This window comes from Temnothorax americanus, unplaced genomic scaffold, assembly GCF_048541705.1.
Source record: "Temnothorax americanus isolate GAGA-0224 unplaced genomic scaffold, ASM4854170v1 Scaffold26, whole genome shotgun sequence".
NCBI lineage: Eukaryota > Metazoa > Arthropoda > Insecta > Hymenoptera > Formicidae > Temnothorax > Temnothorax americanus.
In genome coordinates, this window is record NW_027509401.1 from 1,604,208 (window position 1) to 1,622,077 (window position 17,870).

A 17,870-nucleotide genomic window follows, 5' to 3' on the forward strand; every position below is an offset into this window, starting at 1 on the left:
ATCGATTTTAAAAGTCTAAGATAATAGAGAAATAAGAAGAAACCCCCAAACATTCTCTCGAAGCTAATTCAAGTTTTTCGAACTTCCCGTTAATTGAACTGATCTGTAATTTACGGGAATTCGTCGAATCGACGGATACACTTTAAGCGAGCTTACCAGTGAGATGGTTGGTCAAGGCCGTCGTAGGTATGAGATCCGGATTGCCGTCCTCCTCCTCGCCCTTCCCCGCGAAAGTCGCGATGCTAGGCTGCTGTGGCGGCTTCGGCTTCGCCGGGGTGGCCGCGTGTCTCCTCCAAAGTGCCATTAGCACACCGGTCACGATTAACCCCAGACCGGTCGCCGTGCCACCAAGTCCAATCAGAATCGGTGACATGTCGGTCGAGGACGTTGATTCGCCTACGAACGAAATCTCTGCTAATTCCCCAGTCCATAAATAACGTATGGTCGGTAAGGTAACCCCTTACATGACTATCCCCATAAGGATCTAGACGTGTTTTATCATTCTGGTAGGGTATTTCTGGTATATCGCTATTATTAGAGAAAATGTACGCCCTGCTTATTCGTTATAGACATTATTATTAATATTATTATTGCTTCTGCAAATACTATTGTCTACCTCCGTGAAGAGATAATCCCATTGTCAGAATTATGATGTAGTTTACAGAATTCTGGCTCTTTTTTAAGGAATTTTGGAGCTGCATTTAAGAAAAGGTCCTGACAATTAAAAAAATAAGGATGTAAAAATATGAGATATCAATGTCGCGCTTTAGTTGTATGACAATTGGTTATAATTTTTTCTTATTTCCATCACAATCGACCTTAATTCTTATCAGGCATTCCTTGAAATAGAAACAGAACTCGATCAATATTATAAATCTGAAAATATATTATATTTCAATCATTACTGATAAATTATTATTGGTATCGCTGTTTCAAGTATTAAAACAAAATTTTTTTTCTTTTATCTTATTATTTGAATAAGTAAAACTCTATATATCGTAAAATTATTATTCTTAACTCTTCTGAACACACTCTTATTAAAGCCCTCTTCTGATTCTGAATAATTGAATTTCTCTCTTTCTCTTCGAGCTATCCATCTATCTATCCATCCATCTATTCAACGAGGACGTATTTCCCTATTGTGCATCCCTTCACGATAAATCGCTAGATGTTCGCGCGCGGCGTACGTTCGCCCGCTTAAGATTTCGCGCAGTAGCTGCGGTCAGCCACGGATCAGACGCGACCAGGCGTTCCAATTTACCTGTCCGACATCTCCTCGGCAGACTCTCGCGCGTCGGCACGAACGTAATCTGTTTCCAATTAAGGAGCGGCGCCCAGAGTCGATCGTTTCGAACTTCGTGGCAGGTTGCATTACGGTGGTCTAACGCTGCGGCTGATTTGTGAGTCGCTCGTTCCGCGCGCGGGAGAGAGGCGAGAGAGGAACGGCGCGCGACGGTGGCTGGTAGACTGGTAGAGAGAGAGAGAGAGAGAGAGAGAGAGAGAGAGAGAGAGAGAGAGAGAGAGAGAGAGAGAGAGAGAGAGAGAGAGAGAGAGAGAGAGAGAGAGAGCTGCAGCAGCGGATTAGGAATAGCTCCGGCTCTCTGCGGGAACGACGCGCCCGAAGTCGTTTTCGCGCCGTCGTTAATCATTCGGCTTAAACCGCGACGCGGGTAAGTGTAAAGCAGGGTCCACATTATCGAGCAGAACCGCGAGCCGAACTTCGCCGCGAACCGATCATGCGTCCACATTATCGAGCCGAACCGCGAGCCGAACTTCGTCGCGAGCCGATCATGCGTCCACATTGTCGAGCCAACGGGCTCGCGCGAGGCTCGCGAACCTCGAATCGAACATCAGTGCGAACCATCGCGTACTCACCCCACGAATTTACAAGGATTTTGATGATACGCGGTTTGGCTCGCAGTGTCCCACCAAAAGTCGGTATTTCGACGAAACATCAAAAGATGCTATTTATGATCAGATTACACGCTTTGTCGGGTGGTAGACTGGTAGTTAAGCTTCGAGCTAGACAAATAATGACAAAAAACAAAAAATGAACGATGAAAGAAAACGTGAGTAATTGCCCAGTCGCTGTATTTGATTCTATCCACGTATGTGCAGTCTACACGTCTACTGATAGACAAAATGGAATGGTCTGATAAAAAATGTTTAAAATTAATTAGTGATTATGAGCAGAAAAGATTATTATATACGGGACGCTAAAATCCCGAACATTATAACAATTAAAAAAATGCATATTTATATTTACAATCGTATTTTTAACGTTGCAATATATATTATAAATTTATTGCGTATTTATCATAGATTTAGAGTATGTGTTTATGCAATATTAAATATAGTTGTAACCACTCTAAATATATAGTTTTATGGTTTGAAAAGGAATTAAGCTTTGAATACAAGAAAATAATAAAAGCACGCATATGTATACACATATTTAGTCGTCTTTTCTTGTTTTCATACTTTTTTTATAAGAAGAAATAAGTAAAGAACTCGAATGTGATAGTGACATGTGATAGTGACAAAAAGATGACGACATTATATTGGCATCTCTGCAAAAAGAAAAAGCAAAAATAAAAAAAGTATGGAAACAGGAAAAGAGGTGAGTGAATATATGTATATGTGCTTTTATTATTTTTCTGTATTCAAAACTTAATTCCTTTCAAACCATAAAACAAAATTTAGAATTAATATTGCATAAACATACTCTAAACCTGTGATAAATACGCAATAAATTTATAATATATATATTGCAATGTTAAAAAATACGATTGTAAATATAAATATGCATTTTGCATACATGTATTAAGAATTTATATAAATTTTATTATAAATTTCAATACGAGATTTAACTCCAAAAAATTTTAACTCATGTTCGCGGTTCGCGATGGAGTTCGATTTGAGGTTCGTCTGCAAGTTCTGCTCGAGATTCGGTTCGGGGCTCGGTTCGCGGTTTGGCTCGATAATGTGGACCCTCCTTAAGGGCGTGTGTACGTGTGTACATCGAGCGTCGTAAAGTTACCGCTTCTCTCCTTCGGCTGAGCCACTCCCCACAGGACGAGGCAAGTCCGCTCGAGAAAAATTTAACTAACGGCGAACATCTCGATCGAGTGGGTTCCAAAAAGCGCTGTGAATGTAACATTTTTGAGGTAATCGGATTGCACAAAGGCACAGATGAACTTCCTGTAATTACGGAAATATCGCGCTTCTATGAGACTTCATCAGACCTCTTACGCGATAAAAACGGGAAATTTTCAGGAATTCTCGCTGCGTAGTTCGAAAGTTTACAAGTGTCCTAATTTGGCCTGCTTCGCGGTAACTGAAATTTTATATTAAGATTCTGTTAAAGTTCGCTTGGAATTAATCGAAGATTGTAGATATCACACGCTCGCAGTCGGAGGATTACGACGGAGTAATCGGAGCTGTCGCTAATCCTTGCAGCTATAAATTTTTAATCAAATATCTTTTTCACAATAATTAAATTTTCATCGCCGGACGTCTCAATAAATAATCCAAAACTAATAAAAGCTGTTTCTAATATTAGCTGAAAAGCTTAATTTAAGACCCATTTCTTTTTAACTGCGTTCACATTGCAGTGTGTAAGCTATCCCAATATTTTCGTTAATAAAACTTTGACTGTAAGTCGATCGGAGATCCACGAGAGGAATACTTTTCCGGAGCACTTGATATAAATTGCGAGTGTCGTAGCCAAGAGCTGTAATTCGATCACCTTGTAAACAGGTATCCACCGAAGTTGCGCGTTGCATCGGGGAACGACGCCGCGACGGCGCAAACAACCGGCCAGCTAATTTGTTTTCAATTAACAATCAAGTTCCAGTTAAATGCTAATTAACAAAGCACAAAGCGCATCTATTCTCCATTGGTTGTGAGCTTGTAATTGAATACGAACGAAGCATCGATGGAATACATTAAAGGACGTCGTATACTGACGACGGAACACACTCCTCCTTTCTCTTAACCGTAAACGAAGGACCGTGTCCCTTTGCTTTGCGTTAAAACGAGATACTGTGGTATGCGACCTGCGTCTCGATTTCGCGATACCTCTCCCTTATTGATAGTTTCGACGACCCTCTCGACAAATTAAAGGACAACGGCAAGTTACAAAGCAAGCGCTTAAATGAAACATCCTCTCTGCTGTGTTTATGCCGCTAAAATATAATTAAACCTAAAATCTGATAAGTATAAGGATGTTTTCTTTTCAGAATCCAATACTATCTTAATTTCAATATCATTTAACTGTAGCTCCTAATCGGTTAAAAGTCTTTTTCTTAAAAAAATTTTTTAATCTGATGTTTGAAGCTTTTGCAGTGAGTTTGTGTGCGCGCGCGCATTGAGTTTGGCCTCCGGGTTGGAGTCGCGTGAATTTTTTATTTGATTCCGACGTTTGGTTTATTTCACCAGGGAAAAGCAACCTGATATTTACAATTAATCATTAAATCTTATTTATCAGTTAATTTCAAGCTGAGTTTATATCAATAGAGCTCTAATTTCGTATTTTAATTGCTCGCTACAATATTTAACATAGAAAATTAACATCGCGATGATTGAGGCCGACCAAAGTTTCAGAAGAAAGACCGTGACGTTCCCAATACATTTTGCATATCAAAAGGGGGATCGTACATAATTCAGGAGTTGCATTTGCGGGCTCATCCTTATCATATCTCTGCGGTCGAACGTTCAAAAGGATTAACGAAAGCGACGATCGTTTTCGATTAGCGAAAATCGTGCCTCCAGCGCGCGGGTGTCGGGAAAATGGAGGAGAGCGGACGCGATGCGGACGTGGCGGAGAGCAGAATGCATAATAATGGCTCATAAATTTTGACGCTCATAAATTTTGCGCGAGGGTCGACCGCGCGTGTTTCAGCGAAACCGGCAACGAGCTAGACCAGGGTTGACCTAGCGAGCGCGGCGAACTGTTCAACAGGAATCATTTGCATGTCGCCGCCAGCGTTTCCGGTCGAGATAACGTCACGGTCATCTAAATTGAAGGCCGAAACTTGACGCGCTTGTTCTTCGAATCCCGCGAACGGGAACAAGACAAAAGTGAGTCGAACGTATAAATTATCAGCGCGTTATCGCTGGGAATTTCTGTACGAATAACTCGTCGCGGTATTACGGTACATTTTTGTAACATATATCCAGATGAAAGCATTATAGGTACTGCGATTTGTTATTATTACGTTCAATTTTAGTATAATTTTTTAATACTTATGATTTTTTCGGTTCAATTTTTGTATAATTTATTTATCGAGATGCATGTATGTGTTTAAAAATGTATGAATGTACGAAGTAAATTCTTGTTAACCAATTCTCCAGTAACTACATTTTTTGCACTTTCTTCCTTTGAAGGAAAAAAGTGGGGTTCGCGGACATTCGGAATTTGTGAGCGCACCATTTTTATTAAACCATGTTCGTCCGGGATCTTTTGTAGTTAAACAAAGCGGAACCCTTCATCACTGTAATTTCTACAGTACACACCTTTTTTATCGAGCACCTTTTTTTTTAACAATGCGGAAGTTTATACACGGGAGTCGCTAGAGTGCGGATTCCCTGCGCGATATGCGCTATTTTTACCACTATCGTATTTTTGCCCAAGTTCGAATAACAGGCGCACGGCCGGCTGGCCGATCGATAAGCTGCGATTTGACGCGAACGTCAGCCTCAAAAACGGAATAAAGAGCGCCTGATGAAACGAGGAAAAAAGCTTTGGCTCCAGTGCATCGATTCTATGCACTCAGGATTATTTGCATCGCGATTGAAAGGATTAAGGAGAGCTTCTCGGAATTTTCTCCAGAGTTGTTTTCCATAGATTTTTATGTATAATTTATGAAACCTTTTTTTACCGTGCCAACCGTATGAACTGTGCAAACCCATGCATATTACAGGAGAGAATTTACGTTTTACTTTAACGTTTCGCCGTGCAAAGGAAATGTGTGATTACAATTTATAAAACACATGTTTTGAATAATATATTTTGACATTAAATTATTCAACTTACTTTTCTAATTTTTTTCTAATTTTAATTCTAATATAACCGGCTAAAATAAAACTTACTGCCGATACTAGGAACGTCAGATCTTATTCCACGACAAGTGGTCGGTTATTTTCGGATTGCATCGTCAACTGCCAAACATTCTAAGATCGTCACGGCAAAGCACTCTAAGTAAGTTATCTCACCGTTACTTCGGCGGTGAGTGTCCTGATTGCACTTGACGAAAACTTACCGGTGAATTTGGCTACCCCTTTCAAGACGACCTCTATGGCGTACGGTTCACTCGAGCCTTTCGCGTTTACCGCGTAAAGGGCGACTTTCGCCGGCTTAAGCATTTGAAACTCCCAGAAAGGATGAGATGACTCCAGCCGCCGTTTGCCTACGATGGCGACGAATTTCTGCGGCAGACCGCCGTCGTATCCCTCGACGCAGGATATCCTTACCCAGGAACCGTTCATGTTGTAAGTTGTGCAGTTCTGCAACGGGTAAGGTCTGCCTGCGAACAAAATGTGACGTTGGAGATCGCGAGAGCGAGAGAGGAAACGCGCGATCCCTGATTAGCGAAAGAGATCGCGAGGATGCCTTCAAAGGAAAAATACGTGTTTATTTTTCAAACAAGATCCTTCTCATCTTGTCTCTCGTCCTCGCATTCTATCTTTTATATCTGCTTTGGACAAGTACGTATCAAAGAGAGGAAAGAAAACATGATTGCTTCAACGAAATGACATGCGAGTATAAGAAAATAGAAGCTGAAATTACTTCACTTTCATCAATCGTTTTTTTTTAAATTATAATTAATAATACTATTACTAATTTATTAAATAGAATTATAAAGTTATATATATTAAATATTATTTGATTAAATATTATTATTATTAATATTCAGAATTAAAAACTTTTCTTTTAATTTTGATATACGTTTGCAAAATAAAAAAATATTGACAGAAATTTATTTCTCATGACAAAATTTGACGAATTATGCATCTCGCACGAATATAAAAAAATATTTTATAATTTTTTTCGACTTTTTTTATTTATATCAATAACAAATATCATATTTTTAAAAATTTAAAGCGACAATTAAATTCTGGAAAAACGTCACCAATATTTTGTCGCGCGTTTCTAAAAAATTGATAAAAATATTTTGTAATACAATATTTGTTAAATCGACTATTGGTAATAATCTAGTAAAAACGCATCGCGTTGTTATGCACATAAAAACACAACAGTATTTACATATCGTACTTATTGTGTCCAAATATCATTTAGCAAAACTGATTCTTTTGTTTAACGTAATTGTTATTTTTTTCTTAGCACATGCGACTAATAATGTTTCATTATGTATTTCATACAGCTTCGTGCACCTCCATTTATTTAAGCTTTATTTTAATTTTTATTTTATGTCGCATGTTAATCTTTTCCCCTTGCTCTATTTTCTTTTTACGACAAGAGCGTTAAATAACTTTACAAAAATCGAAATTCTGGGGATATGAGAAAAACTGAGAGAGATCGTTGCATGGCGCGCAAATTTCGTTTTATTGCTCGCTGAAAATTACGCCGCGACACTAGTTCGTTTTCAGGGCAATAAAATTATGTGTATTATCGACTGTGCGCGGTGGTGCATTAACCGAAAACCCACGCGAATAATCGCGACCGAAAGAGTCTACCGACCGCCATTGCCATTAATGCACCCTTTTACGGTCTTCTTCTCATTCCCGAGGATATTAGAATTATTTATTAATAATCGGATAATATTAACTTGTCAAAAAAGAAATTTTATTAAAAAATCTATTTCTACAAGAACATTCACTTTAATGATACCTTATATTATTCCATTTTTTGCGCGTTCTTTCCATAAGAGTATTATATATACGGTTTTATATACGTTAGTTAATTTTACTTAGTTATTGATAACCGGAATCATTATAATATATAAAAATAAATTTAGTTTACTATATTCTCGATCATAATTTTTAGTTAACCGCAAAATTTACGGTATTAATAAAAGAAACGTGAGTATATATAAAGATTCATTTTCACTCAGGATAAGAAAAGACCAGTGCAACCGAGGTTTTCCCATTTTCTCGGAAATAGAACTGGAGATAGCGTTAAAATAACCGATTTTTCTCTCGCAAATTCTCAAAAAGCGTCGCGTTCGATAGACGTCGCGCGCTGTTGCGCGAAGTGCAACACGAAAAATCATCGTGGTGCGCTGCAGTGTCGACGCGTGTTCTTGCCATTATTGCACGGTTTCGCTGCATTTGTTTCCGTTGCGCATTGCGCAATTGCTTTTGCCATCGCTAATCTCCCGGAAAGTGCAAAACGGAAGAAAATGGTCCGGAGGGGAAGAAGAAGGCTAATAGCACCGTCGTTGCTCACAGACGGCGGCTGTGGATTAAAGCACCGGTTAAAGCGCTTGTTTTTTGTTATCTGCTTTATTATCCGTGCTCATATCGCGTACAAGAGGCCGCCGCGCCGTTCCGTTCTCGAGGGATAAAAACGGTAATTCATAATTATCTCTCGTTTTCCTTAAATATATAAAATTACGTTAAATTTAGAGAAAATTTAATACGGGCTTTTACAGTACGCTGACCCACTTAACTCCAACCGCGTATTTTTCGACAAAATTCGCAGTCAATTATTTTTTCAGCTGAAATTTCATATAATGTTACCTGTGATTATATTTAATTTTTTTAACATCATAACTCCCTCTATTATTGGAAGTAATCTAAATTAAATTCTGGGTTAAAATAATATTCTCTTAAAAAAATTTTTAATTGATTATAAAGATTAGATGTTTGATTATTATATATATTACATATGCACGTTTTCTCAGACGGACTTAATATTTCTTATTAAAAAATGCAAGAAAATAACTAGTTCAATTAAGAGCAGTCGCGACTCACGCGCGACTTTATTAAAAGTCGTTGCCCGAAAAAATAATTGAGGTTTCACATTTTGGCATAATCGTCTAGCGCGATGTCATAGCCGCGATATTACATTCTGTTCATTAAGTCGGAATTTATGTTCAGTTCATATTTAGAGTGCTCTCGAAACCCTATCACCGTTGTTTACGTCTACGAATTTTTCTTCGTTTCCTTTGACATTTTTCCACCCTAAGAATAGAAAGCATGAGGAGCGACGACGGTTCTAGGACATCTCTGTATTTACAATAAATTTATGACTGCTACAGCCGAGAGCACGAATCGAGGTCGACCTTTATCACTCCGCTTCTTCGCGGCCGTCTCAACGCAGAGATTACACGCTACATTGCGGTATCTTGGCATCCTTGCGCTTCTTGTTTGCGATCTTTTCAAGACCGGCTTATACGAGAAAAGATGTATCGAGAAATAATGCTGGCACTTGCGCGTTTACCATCTCGCGTTATCGTTCCCCTCGAATACTCGCGTCACTGAAAATTACGCTGCTGCTCGCATCGGACGAAAGATGTTCGCGAGCTATCGCTACTCCGATATCGATAAAGAAGAGAGTCTAGTGAAACGGCAGAAAATAATTTCAATGCAATTTTCCGTTTCTATTGACATTTTCATTCAGATCTAGTAAATCGTCTTTCTATAAGACCAGGTTTATTCAGTCACAAAATAATAATTAAAAGCAACAAGATTATCAGAAATATATGGTTTTAAACGTGCAAAGAAGAAAACAATGAGATATAACAAAAATTCCATCTGTAAATTTTCTAATGTCGAAGACAGACTATTCGAATCGAGGCTGGAGAGTTTCTGGATACTCTGATGGATGTGATTAATTGTATATACCTATATCGGCCAACACTCGTTTACACCAAAATACTGTAAATACCAATAATATTTATTCGAGCGGTGTATCGCGAAATTGTCAACTAATATCGACGCGATAGTCAAACAACGTGACGCGGGAGATGCTGCGCGTGAGAAAATTGCCGTTCCGGTAACTACGTAAGGTGCGCATCGGGTCGGCGCGTGAAATAAATTACGCGTCCAATTACCGGGCGGGGCGAAACGGAGAAAGTATAGTCCGCGACGCTTCCGGGCTACATCCCGTGGACCAAATCGATCTGGTTGTCCGTCCGTCCGACGCGACGTCGGGAACGCGAGGAACTTTTACGGGCCACGGAACGGACAAGACTTTTCCCGGTCTGCGCCGAGGATCCGGGAACCGGGACGACGGTCGGCGGCGCGACAGGCGTTATACCTCGTAATGAACATATTCAATTACGGTTTTCATTAAATTCCCGCAAAAAAACGCGCGGGTGAATTTCAGCGTGGCGTCTCTCGTTGTGCAACGTCGCATTTTTCTCTTTCTTTTCTCTTTTTCCTCCTTCCTGTCCTCTTCTTAATTCCCTCGACCGTTCTCCGTCTCCTGTGATCCCCGGATTCTGCGGTCTTCGCGCAAATCGTGGCGCGAGTGGAAAGGCGTACATGTTTAGCATTACAATTTTTAATCCGTTCGTTAGAATTGTATTAATCCATGTCGCATAAGGAGTTCTTATAATAATACGGATTGAGAAAAATATGACGCTCGACGGAATGCCTATTTAAAAAAAGAAAAGAGTTGACTTCGAGCTAGCTGAAAATTTTGCGTTTTGGAGTCGTTGCAATAAACTTGGAGTAATCTGTATATTTGCAAATGTAGACTCAATAATACATGTTGAATTTCAATAAGCTGATTTGCAAATATTATGTGCCTGCGTGACGCGTAAGTTATTGTGGTAGGCTTATAATATGGCTCTGCGGGTATTATGTTACTTAATTGCAAAATTAATTAAAAGATGGCTTTAATTATAGCGCTATAAACTGTTAAATTATTCAGATGCAATAATAGTTACGTCCCCGCTAATTATGGATTAACATTTGTACGCATAATAATAACGCCGTCCGGTGAATATGAAACGATATAACAATTGATAATAATTAGCAATCAGGCGGCCCACGTATCTCGAATAAATAATATTGTCGCGCTCTGGGGAGCCTGCCTCGTCAGTTTTATAAATAGTTAAATACGTTAAACATGCTGCTTTAGCGTTAAACAGCTTTTCCGCGACGCATCACAAAATATGAAAAATACACGATCTGTGTTATTCAACTTTCACGAACGCGGATATAATAATTAAAAATTATTCTCTGCGAAAAATGAGCAGTTACAAACCGGCGAATGAAAAGTTTATGCATGCAACGCACATGGGGATTTCTCTATTTCATTTATTTTTTGCAATTTATAAAAATGTGATAAATGTAAGGAACTTGAACGTTCCAGAATGAAAAGATCTTTTAAACTTCTATATATATTATATAAATTCTGCATTTTTTTGTTCGGTAGAATTCATAAATAAGTCTGTTAGGAGGATAATATTTTTACGTTGTGAAACATACGTTTTCATATAATCATTGCAAGAAGGTATTTAAACCAATAAACAATTTTCCAGCAAAAACTGAACCTGCGTTGTTGAATATTTGTTGTGCGATGGAAATCGATAGTTTGTGGATTTTGTAAATCTGCTCTGTTTTTTTTACATACCTCTCTACTTAATAGTATTTTGAATTGAACAAACAGTCATAGATTGAAACAAATCAGTTCTGATATAAAAATTAAGTTTTAGCGAGAAGCAAAAATAAATACAATTTATACTGACCAAGTGACGTCTATTTAATAATATCACTTTTTATAATCAAATTATTAACAGAATATTTATAAAAAAGTTTAAAAGATGTATAAAAGATGTCACATCCTGTAACCTGTAAACTAAGCAATTCTTTGTGCTTACAATTTATATGCGTTCCACGTCATTACCCGCGCGTGGAAAGTTGTAAACGTTTTTTAGGGGCTAGCAATTAAGACAAAAAAAGGGAGTAGCGGGCTAAACTCGTACGAACCTGCGGCGATGACTTGATAGAGGCAGGGTTGCTTGGAAGAGCCGACGGAGTTGCTGGCCCAGCAACCCAGGACCCCGTAATCCGTATCGGTTACCGGGGTGTAATTAAGCCTGCTGGTTGTGCCCTCGTTGGCGTAGGTGGTGGACGGAACGTCGCTGAGGTCGCCGCTGCTGTTGAAGGTCCAATGGAAGGTCACATTGGTGGGGCTGGCCTCGACCTCGCAAACTAAACTTATGGTCTCGTGCTTGAGAGCGCCGTGCACCTCCTCGGGCACGTTGAACGGCGGCGGGGTGGCGTTTTGGTGCCTCCAACCTCCGCCCGAGTTCAGCACGTACTTGCAAACGGGCGCGACTGCGGCATAACGTATGGATTTTGGCACCTTACTACGTATTCCGGACAGGAATCCACGAGAACAATATAATCGAGATATACGTAGCAAATGACGAGAAAGGAAAAGTCGAAAAGTGTAAAACTTATACAATGAGATAAGTGTAAACACCGAGAATTCTGAAAGTAAGATGCAGCTAAGAGCGTATTGTCACTGTCTTCAGAAAGACATAATGGATATCGTGATGCTATAAAAGTTCAAAATAACATGGACATACGTCACAAACTTTTGCATTAGAATTTTCAATCTTTTTATTTTGCTATTATTAATTTTAATGGCTGGGGAATTAGAAGACCATTAAATTAACCACGATCTAATTTATAAGTAAATTTTCTTAATATAGAATGCATTTCTAAATTATTACGATAATGGAATATTGTTACACGAGCATACGGACATTAATAACTAGTAAATATAATACTCATTATACATAATGTATATTCAAGAATAACGGTTGTTTGTAGCGCATTGAATTTAGCGTAATACACGGTATGATACGAGCTATGCATGTTCGGTTGACCAAAATACACGCGAGGTAAGTTACCGCAAAGTGCAAGTGGGTACACAATTTATTAGACAATTTAATTAATAATTATACCATGTGTGTGAAATATACGGTCGCTGAAACGTACCAGTTCACTGAACCGACGTATATGTATCTCCATTAGCGTTTCGGAACAAAAACTAATTATATATATGCACGTATATCGTTAAGATAAATGGCCCACGGTGTATTTCAAATTTCCAGGCTTTTTCGCGGAGCTTTTAAATCGACGCGCGCCAGGTGAGAGCGCCGGTAAGAAGTTACAACTTGTGGCAACATTTGCTGCTACGAACCTACATATGCCGCATTTCGGGCGGGTGCATGCGCTAAATTTTCCAAAAAATATTGCGGCGCCGTCGCGCGCAGCGGCAGTGAAACATGCGTCGGATAAGAGATCCGGCTTCGCGCGATTTCTTTGCATAAACGTTATATATTACAACGCGGCTGCGGGGAGGTCGGTCCGCACGGATGAAGGATCGATAACTGTCCCCCGCGGGGGCCCACCGCGGACGTAAAACCGGCCGTTTTATTTATACTTTCCGATACTGCAAAATCGGAGCACGGGGGATTTACGCGGGACAGCGCGGATATTCCGTGAAATATCGGCGAAGTAGTAGCGGCCGCGCTCGTGGTCAGCCGCGAGGTAAGAGCCGCAGGGAGGTGAACGCTAAATCGCATCGACCGCGCGTTTCGCCACTCTATTTCTCGCCATTTTTGTTCTCAAATCTCTTTCCTCCGTACCCCAGATCTCCAATCTTAACTCTAGGCTTCCAAATTTTTTATTTTGAATTTCAAACAACTTTGAACTCTGATCACCGAACAACGCGACGAGAAACTGTCGGCGAAAAACCAGCTAGTTCTACTAGCATTCCACATGGTAGGAAATTCCGTGCCACCGTGGCCAATTAACCGGCGCTTTCACAAGGGTTTCCGCTTTCTCTCTCTCTCTCTTTCTCTCCTTCTCTCATCGTTGGGTAAGAGCGCGTAAAATATACTTACACATAACCTCGAGATTGACTACGTTGGACTTGGCGCGGCCCTCAACGTTCGCAGCCATGCAGGTGTACCCTCCGGCGGACTCTCGAGTTATGCTCTGCAGCACCAGCGAGTGGTCCGAGAGCACCACGCCGGCGGTGACGTTCTGATGCAGCTCCTCCCTCTGAATAAGCAAACGAGATCGAATGTCTGAGTTAAAGAACTGCCATGTCGCGCGCACGTAGAAACAACGTGAATCCTGAATTACGTGAATTTTCAATGTAATGTAATTCTAGTTTGAATGACATTAACTAGCGTTACGTATACAATATTCCCTGACAGCGCGATAGTCTAGTCCAGCCTGAGCCTGGGCTTGAAAGGCATTTCTATTTCGCTTTGAATTATTTAATACAAATTACGAATTACTTAGAACAAATTTACAAGCTCCAATCTGTGGGTCTAGAAGGAACTTTAGAAAAAAATTTAGAACAATTTCCTGGATGTTAATGCGCTAAAGACGTCCGCAAGATTATCGGATAATAGATATTGATCGCTTCGCGTCTGATCCTTTCCGCAGCTCTCTCCCTTTGCATCAAATTCCCGCAAAGACTGAACCGCTCTCATTGTTGCCCGTCGCAAATAAACAAATTTGTCTTAGTCTTGGCATTCAACGCCACTTCCGCGAAGATCGTTGCTCAGGAGGAAACAACCGCGGCCCGCTGCGGGTTGTCGTCCGCTCGAGAAGGTCGGACAAAGGGGATTTACGATGTACACTTGTCCTCCCTCTATCTTCTCTCGTTCCTATTTCCTCTCCCGCACATTCTCACTCTCTCTCTCTCTCTTCCTCTTTCTCTTCTCTACGACAATCCCGTCAGTACTTTCCTGTGCTTTATCGTTCTCCTTTCTCGCCTATCCACGCCCTTTCTCTCCATCCGTCTTTATCATCGCTTTCTTGCGATTTTCCGTTTTATTCTTCATCTTTTTGTCCGAATCCCGTCGCGTGTAAAACGTTGTAAAAATTGGAAGTGCATTCTTGTCTGGTAATTCTACGAAGATTTTGAACGCGATTCTTTCTCAGCAAGATTTGGAAATAACACTTCTTTCTAGTGTTGTAATTCCTGACATTAAATATTTTGTTAATAAGTTTGTATTGAAATTTTTCGTAAAACATAAGTATTTAATATTAATTAAAAACGTGATTTTATTATCTGAAATATCGGCAATTTCTTTCAACTTCTAATCGTTTGTAAATTACAAATATCTCGATATCGTTATTTCTTTCAGAGTTTGTGGTTTTCTATTATTTATACAATATATCTAAAACATCATGTAATTTTTTAATCTTCTATTTTTAATCTTTCTAACTGCGTTCTTTCTCACACATACGGATCGGAGATGCAACTCGCTGTTGTCTCTCTAACATTCGAGAACGATAGCGCGATATCCGCTTTGCGCTTCTCCCCGGCGCGGATTTATATTGTGCGAGAGAAAAATTCCGCTCGAGCGGAAGCATCGGTGCGATTGCGAAGCAAAATATTTGCACGCTTTAAATCACGAAGTCCAGATAACGGCGCGTTTTTTCCACCCCCTCGAGGTACCAGTGAAAATACGAAGCAAGTATACTGAAAATTTCACGATGCGGTTTAATGTGAGTTCTCGTTTATTTCGGATGGTATTTTTCGGTAGCACGTATAAGAGATCCTCGAATACTTAAGCTTTGTCACAATAAACTTAAGCCAATCTTCCAAAATGCTAAACCACCTGCTAACCTTTGTTAATCTTGTTAACTTATGCAAATCCTTACAAGATAAAAATATCTTTGAAAGCGTTTCATACAAAAGTTGGTGCAAATATTTATGACCTAAGACTGACTTAAGATAAATACAATGACAATCCTTTTCCACGCCATGGAAAAAAAATATTTCCCTTCGTGAAAAATCGAATATCACGTACAGCAAAAAGTTTCGCAAGTCTAAACAAGACTTAACATGGACGGCAAAATACAGAGAGTCGGTCTATTTGTCGAAATTAGTTCGAACTGGAAAAGGATGTTCCGACGATGTATAAGATCAAACGAAGCCGAGTTGCGAACAACGTCGAGAGAAGGCGGATATGCGGCGGCGACCACGAGGGAAGAGGTTTCGCCGTGTTTGTTTTAGATGAGTAACGAGCTCCGTATCTATTTCTCCTCGGCATTCTCAGCGGAAACTGGTACGTGCCGAGGCGCATCGGGCGCCTGCAGCAGCGAGGCGAGGCGTCGCTGCTGGATCGGGAAGCAATATGTCTTTGCGAGAGACAGTAGATATCGCCGTGTAAAGCGCGGCGGACAATGCGCATTCATGCGATTATCTCGGTGTCTTAAGCTTTAAGCGCCTGCGAGAAGCTGAGATGCTTTCAAATATAGCAGCAGCCGAATCTACCGCGGATCTCGATTTCGCGCGAATTATATCACGCGCGATGGCGAACGAGAAGAAATATATTCCTCGCAGCTCGGTATAATTAATTATTAAAAGATTCGGAAACATTAGACAGTGAGATTGCAAGAATCTCTAAAATCTACTAAGTAGAATAACAAGTCAGATCAAGAGTAATTGACAGTAGGTGAGAAGCTATCACCTCTTTCCACAAGAAAGATGACAGTCCAGTGACCTTTTTCATACCTTATTATACCTTCTTATTATATATTTCAAAGTTCCTGCAAAAAATAGTCGTGCCTTTAATAACAGCATCTTTAGCCATTCTTTCTAAGTCAGGCATTCATATTTTTCAACGAATAATCCACGATAAATAACACGTTGTCAACGAACGTGAACTATTTCCATCATCTCGGAAACTCTCGCGGCGCAAATGGAATTTCCCATTTCGACGGCCACCTCCAGGATGTGCTACGGTTGCCGTCCTATGGGATTCGTACGGCGAGGACTCTCTTTCTTTCTCTCTCTTCCCCTCTCCCTCTTCATCCTGATACCGCGTGAATTCTCGTGTAACACGACGCCGTCGTATTAGACGTTAAATATACGTAGCTGTGTCGGAGACCGGGTGATACGAGCGCGTGCCTCGTTCCGGGATGAGCGCTGAATATATCCGCGTCACCGAGTATAATATACACGAAGCCCTCCCCCGTCCAACGAACGCGGGCACGAGACAGGAGCGATAAGTTCCATCCCCCCTCGTTTTCGCGACAGCACTCCCCGTTATAGGTACGTGCGTCTTATATCGCGTATCCTACATCTCGTCTCGAGAAGTTCCGCCATCATCCGTTCGAGTTACGTATGAGTAAGGGCCAAATCCCCTTTTTAACTTTCGACGATCGCGGCTTTTGTGAGATGGGAAGATCATTCGTCGTGGATAATTACGAAGCAGAGATTCGAAGCGTAGACGAGATTGACACTTTAGGTCCAGTTTAAATTTCACGATATCTTAATTGAAAAATGAAAATTGTGATAACAATCTAATAGCGTATTGAAAATGAACGATATATGCAGGACGTAACAACTCCGGAGTATAATGCAAGCAGAGACAATCAGAATTCGAAAGATATACACGATAATATTTTGGGAAACGTATATTTAAATATAAATAGCGAAAAACGTCAAACACAAGAAAATTCTGTCGTATTGTTTCGTGCGAGCGATTTTTCATCGTATTTCCGTCGATGAGACGAAAGCCGGCGATATCAAATTATTTCCAACGTTGGACAAAGTCTCAAATTCCCAAAATACGCATGATGACATTAATTGATGGAGATTCGATTTTCCATTCATCGCAAAAGGCGAAATGCCATCTCTATAATATGATATAATGATGTTGTATCATAGCGCGCGCTATGTAACGCATGCCGCAATGCTAACATAATAATCATGTCCCGCCGATTTCGGATTTACGTTCCGCTCGATCGGATCCTTTACGCGGTATCCGTAACACAATGTAACGAAATTTCGCGAAATATCAAATAAAGCGAGAGACGAAATAACGATTCCAACAGTACCACAGCAACCAGTATTAAGCAGTGATATTTGAACGAAGAATAAAATGTTTAAACGTTTAAATATCCGATTGTTG

At 40.1% G+C, this 17,870-nt stretch overlaps 1 protein-coding gene across 3 annotated transcripts in view; it reads right to left on the reverse strand.

Moving 5' to 3' along the window:
* LOC143899202 (nephrin) overlaps window positions 1-17,870 on the reverse strand; it is a 213,679-nt gene that overhangs the window by 3,224 nt on the left and 192,585 nt on the right. For all 3 annotated transcript variants that reach the window (XM_077409282.1, XM_077409281.1, XM_077409283.1), the window contains 4 exons: window positions 13,833-13,992; window positions 11,902-12,252; window positions 6,261-6,524; window positions 157-396 (listed from right to left, as the gene is read on the reverse strand). In XM_077409282.1, coding sequence (XP_077265408.1) covers window positions 157-396; window positions 6,261-6,524; window positions 11,902-12,252; window positions 13,833-13,992 — 1,015 coding nt within the window. The remainder of the gene's footprint in view (window positions 1-156; window positions 397-6,260; window positions 6,525-11,901; window positions 12,253-13,832; window positions 13,993-17,870) is intronic.